At 45.4% G+C, this 13,459-nt stretch overlaps 1 protein-coding gene across 1 annotated transcript in view; it reads right to left on the bottom strand.

The window, feature by feature from the left end:
* Window positions 1-1,209: 1,209 nt before the first annotated feature.
* Window positions 1,210-13,459, bottom strand: part of LOC311117988 (microtubule-associated protein 2-like) — a gene marked incomplete at both ends in the record, with an annotated part of 30,599 nt that continues 18,349 nt past the window's right edge. The window contains 7 exons of the mRNA XM_084192870.1: window positions 1,210-1,425; window positions 1,724-1,836; window positions 2,561-2,642; window positions 3,901-3,993; window positions 10,997-11,165; window positions 11,378-11,537; window positions 12,537-12,593. Coding sequence (XP_084048996.1) covers window positions 1,210-1,425; window positions 1,724-1,836; window positions 2,561-2,642; window positions 3,901-3,993; window positions 10,997-11,165; window positions 11,378-11,537; window positions 12,537-12,593 — 890 coding nt within the window. The remainder of the gene's footprint in view (window positions 1,426-1,723; window positions 1,837-2,560; window positions 2,643-3,900; window positions 3,994-10,996; window positions 11,166-11,377; window positions 11,538-12,536; window positions 12,594-13,459) is intronic.

Here is a 13,459-nt window from a genome sequence, read left to right as displayed (position 1 = left end):
GCTCCAGAGTCCAATGGCGGCGAGCTTTACACCACTCCAGCCGACACTTGGCATTGCGCATGGTAATCTTAGACTTGTGTGCGGCTGCTCGGCCATGGAAACCCATTTCATGAAGCTCCCGACAAACAGTTATTGTGCTGACGTTGCTCCCAGAGGCAGTTTGGAACTCGATAGTGAGTGTTGCAACCGAGGAAAGACGATTTTTACGTGCTACGCGCTTCAGCACTAGGTGGTCCCGTTCTGTGAGCTTGTGTGGTCTACCACTTTGCGGCTGAGCCGTTGTTGCTCCTAGATGTTTCCACTTCACAATAACAACACTTACAGTCGACCGGGGCAGCTCTAGCAGGGCAGAAATGTGACAAACTGACTTGTTGGAAAGGTGGCATCCTATGACGGTGCCACATTGAAAGTCACTAAGCTCTTCAGTATGGGCCATTCTACTGCCAATGTTTGTCTATGGAGATTGCATGGCTGTGTGCTCCATTTTATACACCTGTCAGCAACGGGTGTGGCTGAAATAGCCGAATCCACTAACTTGAAGGGGTGTCCACATACTTTTGTATTATAGTGTACATTTAAACTCAATCACATACACTGATTGTACAAAACATTAGGAACATTTGTATATATAGTGTATGTCGGAAATGAAACCAGGCTGGGCCGCGTAATATCCTAGGCCAAATGGAATGTCGTTGAGATCATTGCCACACAATAAGAATCACTGTAAAGTCTTAGATAACGGATGATACCCTATCAACATTATCACTGCACCTGTTTCAGTGCCTTAGCTAGCTAGCACACTGGCCATCTACAGTACTGTCCCAAAGAAAGTTCAACATGGAATGAAAAGAAGCCAAAAGAACAACACAACACACCCTAGCAGAGCTGAGCACATCCCTTAGAACAGAAAGAGGAAGAACAAACATCCTAGAGTCAGTCAAAATCCCCCTGGTGGTGGTAGTTTAAATATCATGTTTTTCTATGGAGGAGCGAGGGAGGGGTAGTGGAATGATGGAAGATGGACTCTGATACTCTGATCACAGTCGTCTGGTTTCTAATCTTGGGTGACGATGGTGAAGGGTTGTTGCAGTGGAGGGCCGACGGAGTAATGTTGAAGGGGGTTGTTAAGACCAGGGGGTCTAAGGAATCCAGGAGGTCCAGGGGGTATGAAGGACCAGGAACCAGGGCGTGATGGAGGAGGCAGGGGGCTCATAAGCCTTGCTTGGCCAGGGCCATGGTGACGTCCTGGGCCAGTGTGGACAGCTGGGGGGAGTCCAGGAGGTTGAGGCTGCCAGTGGACGACACGTTGCTGAGACGGTGGGGGGATGTGCCCCCCGTGCCGCCTGGGGACAGGGTGATCACGTCTGCCCCGTGGTCCACGCGCGCCTTGGCTGTGTCACGGAACGTCAGCTTGTGGCTCTCGATCTGAGAGAGAGAGCGACAGAGAGGAGAGGGTTAACCATGGTCCATGTGGGAATCAAACCCACAACCTTGCTGTTGCCAGCACCATGCTCTAACCCATTAATCCATCTATGTAAACCTGGGTCGTGTCCATTAGAGCACGCAACTGAACATGTTTTAAAACATTTTGCAATGGAAAACGAAAATGAGAGTTTCTTATTGGATAAGTCCAGGTAGTCCCTCCCTGTTTCAGTCCATTTTCTTTTGTTTGGTGCCTAATGAACATAATCCTGTACTGTCCTTTTACTGTAGACTGTCTCACCATGATTTGTCCTCCCCCGGGGGTGTGACTGGCGTTGGCCAGTGAGCCCACTTTGGCCTCGGCCTTGTCCTTGAAGTCCAGCTTCACACTCTCAATACGCACATTACCACCCCCTGTATGAGAAGAAGAGAGGAGGAGAGAGGAGGAGAGAGGAGGAGAGAGGAGAAGAGAGGAGAAGAGAGGAGAAGAGAGGAGGAGAGAGGAGGAGAGAGGAGAAGAGAGGATGAGAGAGGAGAAGAGAGGAGGAGAGAGGAGGAGAGAGGAGAAGAGAGGAGAAGAGAGGAGGAGAGAGGAGAAGAGAGGATGAGAGAGGAGAAGAGAGGAGGAGAGAGGAGGAGAGAGGAGAAGGGAGGAGGAGAGAGGAGAAGAGAGGAGGGGAGAGGAGAAGAAAAGAGGAGAGAGGAGAAGAGAGGATGAGAGAGGAGTAGAGAGGAGGAGAGAGGAGAGAGGAGAAGAGAGGAGGAGAGAGGAGAAGAGAGAAGAGGAGAGAGGAGAAGAGAGAAGAGGAGAGAGGAGAAGAGAGGAGGAGAGAGGAGGAGAGAGAAGAAGAGAGAAGAGGAGACGAGAAGTAAAGGATATGAATGAATCAATACTCATATAAACAGAAGCAATAGTTGAACTACACAGGACAAAATGCCTGTAGAAAATTGGATTAATATTCCATTGCTAATTAAACTACAGTTAGTGACTTGTCTGAGGTACAGCATAACAATTTAATGTATGAAAATGTAAGGAGAAATGTAATGTTCTATGCCCTGTTCATCCAAAAGATGGGAATAATCTCTCTATTAGATAATCACCCAATATTAATGAATCAAGTAAAAAAGTGCTGATTACCTGGCCGGTGACGGATGTTGGACATTGATCCACATTTGGAGGTGATGTGGCTCAGGTCTATCTTCTTGGTGGTGATGTGGACCTGTGAGAGGCGCACACATACACTGTCTTATGCTGCACTGTGTGCTAACTGAAGGAAGAGACTGTCACATTTTAGATCTGAAGGGCTGTAGGACCACACCCTGAAATGCTGCGAAATTTACCATACTTTACGGTATCCTATTTATCATCAATGAAAGATTATTAATAAAAAATGCATACACTTAAGGAAGAACAGAGAGTAGCAGCCAACAGATTAACGACATAATCAATCTGTGAAACAAACTGCCTGAGGAATACCGATCACTACATCACCACTGTAAACCACCTCATTAAATAGAGACAGTTGGAAGAGACCAGGAGATGATTATTGATTATGGATTTTCTCCTCATAGGAAAGTTTTAGAGTAAAATGAGTAGATAGTCAACAAGTTGTCAAACTAAATCTGAATAAAGTCACAATTTACAAATCTGTGGATAAAGAAAGTGAAACAATCCCCCAACACGTGACAGACAACATCACACAAGACGACACTGACATCACACAAGATGACACTGACATCACACAAGACGACACTGACATCACACAAGACGACACTGACATCACACAAGATGATAATGAACATCACACAAGACGACATTGACATCACACAAGACGACACTGACATCACACAAGATGACACTGACATCACACAAGATGATACTGACTTCACACAAGACGACACTGACATCACACAAGACGACACTGACATCACACAAGACGACACTGACATCACACAAGACAAAACTGACATCACACAATCAACTGAAACCAGTCAATCTACCACAATCAACCAATTAATCTAGCACATCAAAGCAGTCAGAGAACAGGAGTTTTAATTGATCTTTAGTGTTTATTTTTAGTCAGTCCCTGATGCTAGATGAACAATAGGTGAGTGGGCCAGGTGTCCTTTGAGTGACGTTTTTGGCTGGTGTGACTGGATACATACAGTTAAAAGACTATGTTAGGAGATTTTTTGATGACCCTGCATGCACAGACAGGGCACTGTACAGAAAACCACTATGAGGTTAGATTGCTGTGCTTTGTGCCAAGACTAAACTGAAAACTAAACTGAGTAATGAATATGATTAAAAAGCCAAATTGTCATGTCTTTATTAATCAAGACACAAAGCACAGCGATAGAAATCTCTGTCACAGTGATACCACGATTCACTACCATCCATGCTTATTGGTTAGTGAGTGAAAGTGAGGGAGGTTGGTTAGAGCAGGGTGTGTAAACACACTGTGTTGGGACACTCACGTTTCCCCCGGTGGGTGCGTACTGGATTTTGTCCAGGGAGCCACACTTAGACTGGACATGGCTAAAGTCCAGTTTAACACTTGGAATGAAGACCTGAGGACGACAGCATCCATACACTGTAATACTCTGACATTCATTCCTTTGTTTATTCGAATTTGTTAGTTCCGTGGTTTATTCGCTAGCTCGCCCATTCAATCATTCATTCATCCATCCATTCATTCATTCATTCATTCATTCATTTACCTATTCATTCATCCATCCATCCATTAATTAATTAATCCATAAATTAATCCATAAATTAATTAATTCATTAATTAACCCATCCATTCGTTCATTCACATGGGACTCCAATGCCATAGTAGGAGGACATAGTTGGAGGACATAGCAGGAGGACATAGTTGGAGGACATAGTTGGAGGACATAGTTGGAGGACATAGCAGGAGGACATAGTTGGAGGAAATAGTTGGAGGACATAGTAGGAGGACATAGTTGGAGGACATAGTAGGATGACATAGTTGGAGGACATAGTAGGAGGACATAGTTGGAGGACATAGTAGGAGGACATAGTAGGAGGACATAGTTGGAGGACATAGCAGGAGGACATAGTTGGAGGACATAGTTGGAGGACATAGCAGGAGGACATAGCAGGAGGACATAGTTGGAGGACATAGCAGGAGGACATAGTAGGAGGACATAGTAGGAGGACATTGATATAATATAATAGGAACGTGGGATATCAAAACGTTAATGTCGTTGTGACGTCATTCTGCTCCTCAAATGTACCCTGTTTTGAAGAGAATGACCGTGGTACATGAAGCACACACTCAATACAGACTGACTAACAGATCAAATACAGACTGACTAACAGATCAAATAGAGAAATCACACAGTAGCAATGAAACCAGAGGCAAGAAAAAGGACCGGGGAACCCGTCTGAAAGAAAGGCTTGAGAAAAAGCCAGATAAAAGAGAGGAAAATCAAGGTAGGAAAAGAGAGAAAGGAGAGAAAGCAAAGCAGTACATACACTGCCTCCACAGGGAGAGTGACACTGCCTCCACAGGGAGAGTGACACTGCCTCCACAGAGAGAGTGACACTGCCTCCACAGGGAGAGTGACACTGCCTCCACAGAGAGAGTGACACTGCCTCCACAGGGAGAGTGACACTGCCTCCACAGGGAGAGTGACACTGCCTCCACAGGGAGAGTGACACTGCCTCCACAGAGAGAGTGACACTGCCTCCACAGGGAGAGTGACACTGCCTCCACAGGGAGAGTGACACTGCCTCCACAGGGAGAGTGACACTGCCTCCACAGAGAGAGTGACACTGCCTCCACAGGGAGAGTGACACTGCCTCCACAGGGAGAGTGCTTCAGATTATCCTTCGATCCACACTTTGATGAAACACGACTGAAGTCCACCTTCTGGTTTAAAATCTAAATCTTCTTCCCCCAGCTTCTTCCCCCAAGCCATAAGACTCCTGAACAGCTAATCAAATGGCTACCCAGACTATTTGCATTGTCGTCGTCCCCCCCCACCACCCCCTCTTTTTACACTGCTGCTACTCTCTGTTTATTATCTATGCACTTTACCTCTACCTACATGTACATATTACCTCAATTACCTCGACTAACCTGTGCCGCTGCACATTGACTCTGTACCGGTACCCCCTGTATATAGCCTCACTACTGTTATTTTACTGCTGCTCTTTAATTATTTGTTATTTACATTTGTTAGTTATCTATTTTTTACTTAACACTTATTTTTCTTAAAACTGCATTGTTTGTTAAGGGCTTGTAAGTAAGCATTTCACTGTAAGGTCTACACCGGTTGTATTCGGTGCATGTGACAAATAAATTGTGATTTGATTAGCTTAAAAAAAATCACAAACCAACAAAAGAGGCATATGCCTCTTTATAAAATGTGTGAATAGCTCAATGTGTAATTTTAGTTTGATCAACTTTATTGTCATTTAGCAGACACTTTTCCAGAGCGACTTACATGAGCAATTAAGGTTAAATGCCTTCCTCAAGGTCAAATCGACAGATTTTTCACCTAGTTGGCTCAGGGATACGAACCAGCAACCTTTGAGTTACTGTCCCAACGCTCTTAACCACTAGGCTACCTGCCGCCCGGTACTTGCGTTTACATTAGTATGTACAGTATCTGTATATTGATATTTATTTGGAATGATAATCATATTATGTACACTGAGTGTACAAAACATTAAGAACAACATGACATGCACCCTCCGCTGCAACTTGCCCATGCCCCCCCCGCTTCTCCTTCACACAAATCCAGACAGCTGATGTTCTAAAAGAGCTGCAAAATCTGGACCCCTACAAATCATCTGGACTAGACAATCTGGACCCTTTCTTTCTAAAACTAGCTGCCGAAATTGTCGCAACCCCTATTACTAGCCTGTTCAACCTCTCTTTCGTAACGTCTGAGATCCCCAGAGATTGGAAAGCTGCCGCGGTCATCCCCCTCTTCAAAGGGGGTGACACTCTAGATCCAAACTGTTACAGACCCATATCCATCCTGCCCTGCCTTTCAAAAGTTTTTGAAAGCCAAGTCAACAAACAGATCACCAACCATTTCGAATCCCACCGTACCTTCTCCGCTATGCAATCCGGTTTCCGAGCTGGTCATGGGTGCACTTCAGCCACGCTCAAGGTCCTAAATGATATTATAACCGCGATCGATAATAGACAGTACTGTGCAGCCGTTTTCATTGACCTGGCCAAGGCTTTCGACTCTGTCAACCACCGCATTCTTATTGGCAGACTAAATAGCCTTGGTTTCTCAAATGACTGCCTCGCCTGGTTCACCAACTACTTCTCAGATAGAGTTCAATGTGTCAAATCGGAGGGCCTGTTGTCTGGACCTATGGCAGTCTCTATGGGGGTGCCACAGGGTTCAATTCTTGGGCCAACTCTTTTCTCTGTGTATATCAATGACGTCGCTCTTGCTGCTGGTGACTCTCAGATCCACCTCTACGCAGACGACACCATTTTGTATACATCTGGCCCTTCATTGGACACTGTGTTAACAAACCTCCAAACGAGCTTCAATTCCATACAACACTCCTTCAGTAGCCTCCAACTGCTCTTAAACACTAGTAAAACAAAATGCATGCTCTTCAACCGAACGCTGCTTGCACCCGCCCACCCGACTAGAATCACTACTCTAGACGGGTCTGACCTAGAGTACGTGGACAACTACAAATATCTAGGTGTCTGGTTAGACTGTAAACTCTCCTTCCAGACTCACATTAAGAATCTCCAATCCAAAGTTAAATCTAGAATCGGTTTCCTATTTCGCAACAAAGCCTCCTTCACTCATGCTGCCAAACATGCCCTCGTAAAACTGACTATCCTACCGATCCTTGACTTCGGCGATGTCATTTACAAAATAGCCTCCAACACTCTACTCAGCAAATTGGATGTTGTCTATCACAGTGCCATCCGTTTTGTCTCCAAAGCCCCATATAATACCCACCACTGTGACCTGTACGCTCTTGTTGGCTGGTCCTCACTACATATTCGTCGCCAAACCCACTGGCTCCAGGCCATCTATAAATCACTGCTAGGCAAATCCCCGCCTTATCTTAGCTCATTGGTCACCATAGCAACACCCACCCGTAGTCTGCGCTCCAGCGGGTATATCTCACTGGTCATCCCCAAAGCCAACACCTCCTTTGGCCGCAATTCCTTCCAGTTCTCTGCTGCCAATGACTGGAACAAATTGCAAAAATCTCTGAAGCTGGAGACACTTATCTCCCTCACTAACTTTAAGCATCAGTTGTCAGAGCACCTTACCGATCACTGCACCTGTACACAGCCCATCTGAAATTAGCCCGCCCAACTACCTCATCCCTATATTGTTATTTATTTTGCTAATCTGTACCCCAGTATCTCTATTTGCACATCATCTCTTGCACATCATTCCAGTGTTAATACTAAATTGTAATTATTTTGCACTATAGCCTATTTTATTGCCTTACCTCCATAACTTGCTAAATTTGCACACTGTATATTAATTGTATTTCTGTTGTATTTTTTTGATTTTTGTTTTGTTTTACCCCATATGTAACTCTGTGTTGTTGTTTTTATCGCACTGCTTTGCTTTATCTTGGCCAGGTCGCAGTTGTAAATGAGAACTTGTTCTCAACTGGTTTACCTGGTTAAATAAAGGTGAAAAAAAAAAAAAAAAAAAAAAAAAATAGACTGACCAGGTGAATCCAGGTGAAAGCTACGATTCCTTATTGATGTCACTTGTTAAATCCACTTCAATCAGTGTAGATGAAGGGGAGGAGACAGGTTAAAGAAGGATTTTTAAGCCTTGAGACAACTGAGACATGGATTGTTTATGTGTGCCATTCAGACGGTGAATGGGCAAGACAAAATATTTAAGTGCCATTAAACGGGGTATGGTAGCAACACTGCTGGGTTTTTCACGCTCAACAGTTTCCTGTGTGTATCAAGAATGGTCCACCACCCAAAGGACATCCAGCCAACTTGACACAACTGTGGGAAGCATTGGAGTCAACATGGGCCAGCATCCCTGTGGAACGCTTTCGACACCTTGTAGAGTCCATGCCCCGACAACTTGAGGCAGTTCTGAGGGCAGAACAGCCTCAACTCAATATTAGGAAGGTGTTCTTAATGTTTTGTACACTCAGTGTATATGTGACGGATGGTCATGCAGTGCTTAGTGTAATGGTTTCCGTAAAAAAACGAATCATTGTCTGAAATACAGGACTGGCAAGACCTATACCGTGTAGCGATCACAAGGGACGTGTCAACCATAAGACATGAGTCAATGAGTGAACACAAGCTGGTATGTCTCTGGAAAGGAGAACCCTGGCCTACAGACCTAGTCTTTCATCAACCAGACTCTGACCTGGATTCTCCTGTCACCTGAGGACACACACGTGTGTGCCAATTAAACGCAGACACACACACAAGTGGGAATACACACAGTCAAACACATACTTAAATACACACACACATGCACCAGTGCTTTGTACCTAAAGCTGCTAAAACATGACCATCTCTACAAGGTCAGTCAAGGTCAAAGAGCCAGAGTTTCTAAATATGGTTCCTAAATAGCTGTCTACAGCAAATACAAGTGGGTGGACTCATAGATGGGTTACAGATCACCACAAAATATTGCAGTGAAATCACTGCACCAAAATAGAGATGTTCCATTGGAAGATAGAATGTTTTGGATTAATTATGAGATTAACCAATTATTCTGTGATTATTCTGTTTCATTACGTTTTCTAATCTTCACTGAGGCTGGGTGTTCTTGTCACGACTTCCTCCGAAGCTGCCTCCTCTCCTGGTTCGGGCAGGCTTCGGCGTTCGTCGCCACCGGCCTTCTAGCCACTGCCGCTCCTCATCTCAACATTCCATTTGTTTTGTCTTGTTTATTACACACACCTGGTTCATATCCCCTCATTAGTACGTGTATAATTGTTCCCTCTGCCCCCCCCTTGTCCTTGTGGGTGATTGTTTATTGTGAGGAGAGCGTAGCTCAGTTGAGCGCCGTGTATTCTGTATTGCATGGGGATAATTTCCCTGTGTGCCTGTTTTGCGCACTGGACTGTTTGATGCATTTCTGCGTAAGTCTGCATTTCTGCGTAACTCTGTATTCCGGAATAAACTCTGTATTCTGTGATTTACCCTCCTGCGCCTGACTTCAAATCACCCATCACAGTTCTGTACTGAAGCCCTGAGCCTTCGTCCTGTCTGCAACACCAGACTTGAGCTCATTAAACTCAGCCCTGTCTTTCACTCCTCTCACAGAACAAAGGTCATTCAACATCATGGACGAAAACTAACCTCCATAGCCAATAGAGATTCTTCATTCATTATGAGAGGGCCTTGTGAAAGGTTTATATAACAGCAAATACTGTATGTCTGTTTTAGGCTCAGCTTGCTTGTTAAATATGTACACAGTGAGTGAGTGAGTGAGTGAGTGAGTGAGTGAGTGAGTGAGTGAGTGAGTGAGTGTTATCTGCTTGAGCTAAAGACCTCTCTGGCTAACGCCATCTGTCAGAGTAGGGAATGAGGAAGAAACTACCACAAGAACACAGCCACTGGTACTTGTGTGTAGGCTATTTCCCTGCCTTAATGTCACGTACATCCTGGTCTCAGATCTGTTTTTGCTGTATAGGCAACTCCCATTGTTGTCATGGTAAACAGGGCCGGACAAACTTATTTTTAAGAAAGCAGATTTTTTTTGGGGGGGGGGGGGGGGAAACCATTTAACTTTTCAACACATTTTTGCCATGGTGCAGAGAGAAACATTTGAAGTTTTATAATGCTATTCTACACATCTTGTCATGAGGCTGAGAGAACATTTAGCAGTTTTAAAGCTAATTACCTCCAATTCGACACATTTTGCCATTGCTTGTGACGTGCTAACTGGGGGGCCCCCGACCTCAAGGGGGCACCCAGCCCATTTGTTTTTTACTGTTCGGTAATCCTGGCCTGATTCCAAACGATGAAAGGAGTTGGTAAGACAGAACAAACAGATCTAGAACAAGGCTAGCTGGACACTTCCATGAAGCTGAAATGACTACAGACTGGGGTCTTTAGTTTATGGCTTCTGGTTCAAATCCACCTCTCCTTATCATGCCAGAGGTCAAACAACCCTCAACCAATCAGACCAGAGGGCAAACAACTCTCAACCAATCGAACCAGAGGGTAAACAACCCTTGACCAATGAGAAGGTGAGGGTAAACATTTGCTTTGGCAGAGATGGAGATACAGCACATACAGGGAGTGGGAGACTGAGAATGTGGGCGGGCTGGTGCAACGTAGAAGGACTAGAGACAGATGCTTCATGATGAAGAGGAGAGAAATGAGGAGAGGAGAGGAGAGTGGTGGTTAGAGGACAGTCAGCAGAGAGAGGGAGGCAGCCACTGTAGAACAGAGAAAAAGAGAGGTGGGGGGAGAAGAGAGAGAGAGAGCGAGAGAGAAAGAGAGAAAGAGAAACAGACAGAGAGACCGCAAGAGAGCCAAGACTGGTGACCACAGTGGTATTCAACACAGGCCATATCCCCTATGCTGAGTGGTTTCCATCTCACCTGTCCACCTTTGGGCTGGTACTTCATGTTGTCTGTGGAGCCGATCTTGGACTTGATGTTCTTCAGGTCGGGCAGGGGCTGGTTGAGGACGCGCAGCTGCTTGGGAGTGGTGGAGGGTGACTTGGGCGGCGTGCGGATCACAGCAAACTTCTTCTCCTGAGTGAGGAGGCTGAATAGAACAACAGAACAACTATATTGTCTACTTTCTTGCAGAGAAATGTCATTTTGTTATGTCATTTTGCTTACAAACCCAAATCCCTGAGACACACACACGTATGCAAGCATGCACGCACACACACACAAGCTTTCATGGTCTATGTGGGATTCGAACCGGTGACCCTCTGGTTGCTGGCCCACTTCTCTAACGTCTAGACTACCAACCTGAGAGACTTGGGTGTGTGGCTGCCGGGGGTGCGACTCCCAGGGGTGCGGCAGGAGTAGCTGGGTGGGGTGCCTGGGGTGACCGCTGTGGAGCCGGGGGTGTGGGGGGTGGAGGCTCCGCTCCGGGCCGAACGGGAACGAGCCGACGAGTTTGTGCCGGCTGGGTGGGAAACAGAGAGGTAACAGAGGTCAGGGAAGAACTGTGACAGAGACAGGAGACAGGAGACAGGAGACAGAGAGACAGAGAGACAGAGAGACAGAGAGACACAGAGAGAGAGAGAGAGAGAGAGAGACAGAGAGAGAGAGACAGAAACAGAGAGAGAGAGAGAGAGAGAGAGAGAGAGAGACAGAAACAGAGAGAGAGAGAGAGAGAGAGAGAGAGAGAGAGAGAGAGAGAGAGAGACAGAAACAGAGAGAGAGAGAGAGAGAGAGAGAGAGAGAGAGAGAGAGAGAGAGAGAGAGAGAGAGAGAGAGAGAGACAGAAACAGAGAGAGAGAGAGAGAGAGAGAGAGAGAGGGCAGCTTTGTCTCCTGAATGGACTCATGTCTGATGAGCAGAGTAATGACACACAACTTCAACTTGATGGCAAACACTACCTTGACAAACAAGACCTTGACACCAAGTAGCTGAGACGGAATAAAACTAAAACAGAACACAATGAAGCAGGCTGGCAAAATAACCCAATAACTATACAGCATGAATGATTGTGATGCATTTGCTAGCAGCTAGGACATAATACATAATACTTTTACATAATACTTTTACAGACTTCCTCAATAAGACAAAACAAAATGGCTGATTGATAAACATGCAGACAGAGCTCGCGTTCCCCTGCTTAGACGTTGCATGTATCAACCAATGGCTGCGTGCCACATCATTGACTTTGCCGTTGGGCACCAGACTGCTATAAGATATGATGTGGTTAGCTGATAAGTAAAATACCTTTGATCTGGCATGCATCAGCAACGTCTTAGCAGGCGAACAGGACCAAAGCTAGTGAGAGACAGCCAGGGCGTGGTGTGGATGACAGAGTAAAATCTATCAAAGCTAGTGAGAGACAGCCAGGGCGTGGTGTGGATGACAGAGTGTATCTATCAAAGCTAGTGAGAGACAGCCAGGGCGTGGTGTGGATGACAGAATGGATCTATCTGTGATCTACCTGCGATACTAGGGGACCTCCCAGACCTGTGCTCCCCTCTGGGCTCAGTTTGAATCGCTACAGGGAGAAGAGGGAGGAGTAGGAGGAGTTAGAGGAGAAAAGGAGGAGGAGTTAGAGGAGGAGGAGGAGGAGTTAGAGGAGGAGGAGAGGGAGGAGGAGGAGGAGTTAGATGATAAGAGGAGGAGTTAGATGATAAGAGGAGGAGGGGTTAGAGGAGGAGGAGGAGTTAGAGGAGAAGAGGAGAAGTTAGAGGAGAAGAGGAGGAGGAGTTAGAGGAGTGAAGGGGATAGAATAGTTGTTGAGTTAAGAGAGAAACAGAGTTGAGTTGAGGAGAGGATAGGATAGTTGTTGAGTTAAGAGAGAAACAGAGTTGAGTTGAGTTGAGGAGAGGATAGTTGTTGAGTTAAGAGAGAAACAGAGTTGAGGATAGTTGTTGAGTTAAGAGAGAAACAGAGTTGAGTTGAGGAGAGGATAGTTGTTGAGTTAAGAGAGAAACAGAGTTGAGTTGAGGAGAGGATAGTTGTTGAGTTAAGAGAGAAACAGAGTTAAGGAGAGGATAGTTGTTGAGTTAAGAGAGAAACAGAGTTGAGTTGAGTTGAGGAGAGGATAGTTGTTGAGTTAAGAGAGAAACAGAGTTGAGGATAGTTGTTGAGTTAAGAGAGAAACAGAGTTGAGTTGAGGAGAGGATAGTTGTTGAGTTAAGAGAGAAACAGAGTTGAGTTGAGGAAAGGATAGTTGTTGAGTTAAGAGAGAAACAGAGTTGAGGATAGTTGTTGAGTTAAGAGAGAAACAGAGTTGAGTTGAGGAGAGTTGTTGAGTTAAGAGAGAAACAGAGTTGAGTTAAGGAGAGGATAGTTGTTGAGTTAAGAGAGAAACAGAGTTGAGTAGAGGAGAGGATAATTGTTGAGTTAAGAGAGAAACAG

The sequence above is a fragment of the Coregonus lavaretus genome, assembly GCF_964263955.1.
Source record: "Coregonus lavaretus genome assembly, contig: HAP1_SCAFFOLD_4032, whole genome shotgun sequence".
NCBI classification, from domain to species: Eukaryota; Metazoa; Chordata; class Actinopteri; order Salmoniformes; family Salmonidae; genus Coregonus; species Coregonus lavaretus.
The sequence above is the reverse complement of the archived record's forward strand: the minus strand, read 5'-3'. Positions and strand labels throughout refer to the sequence as shown.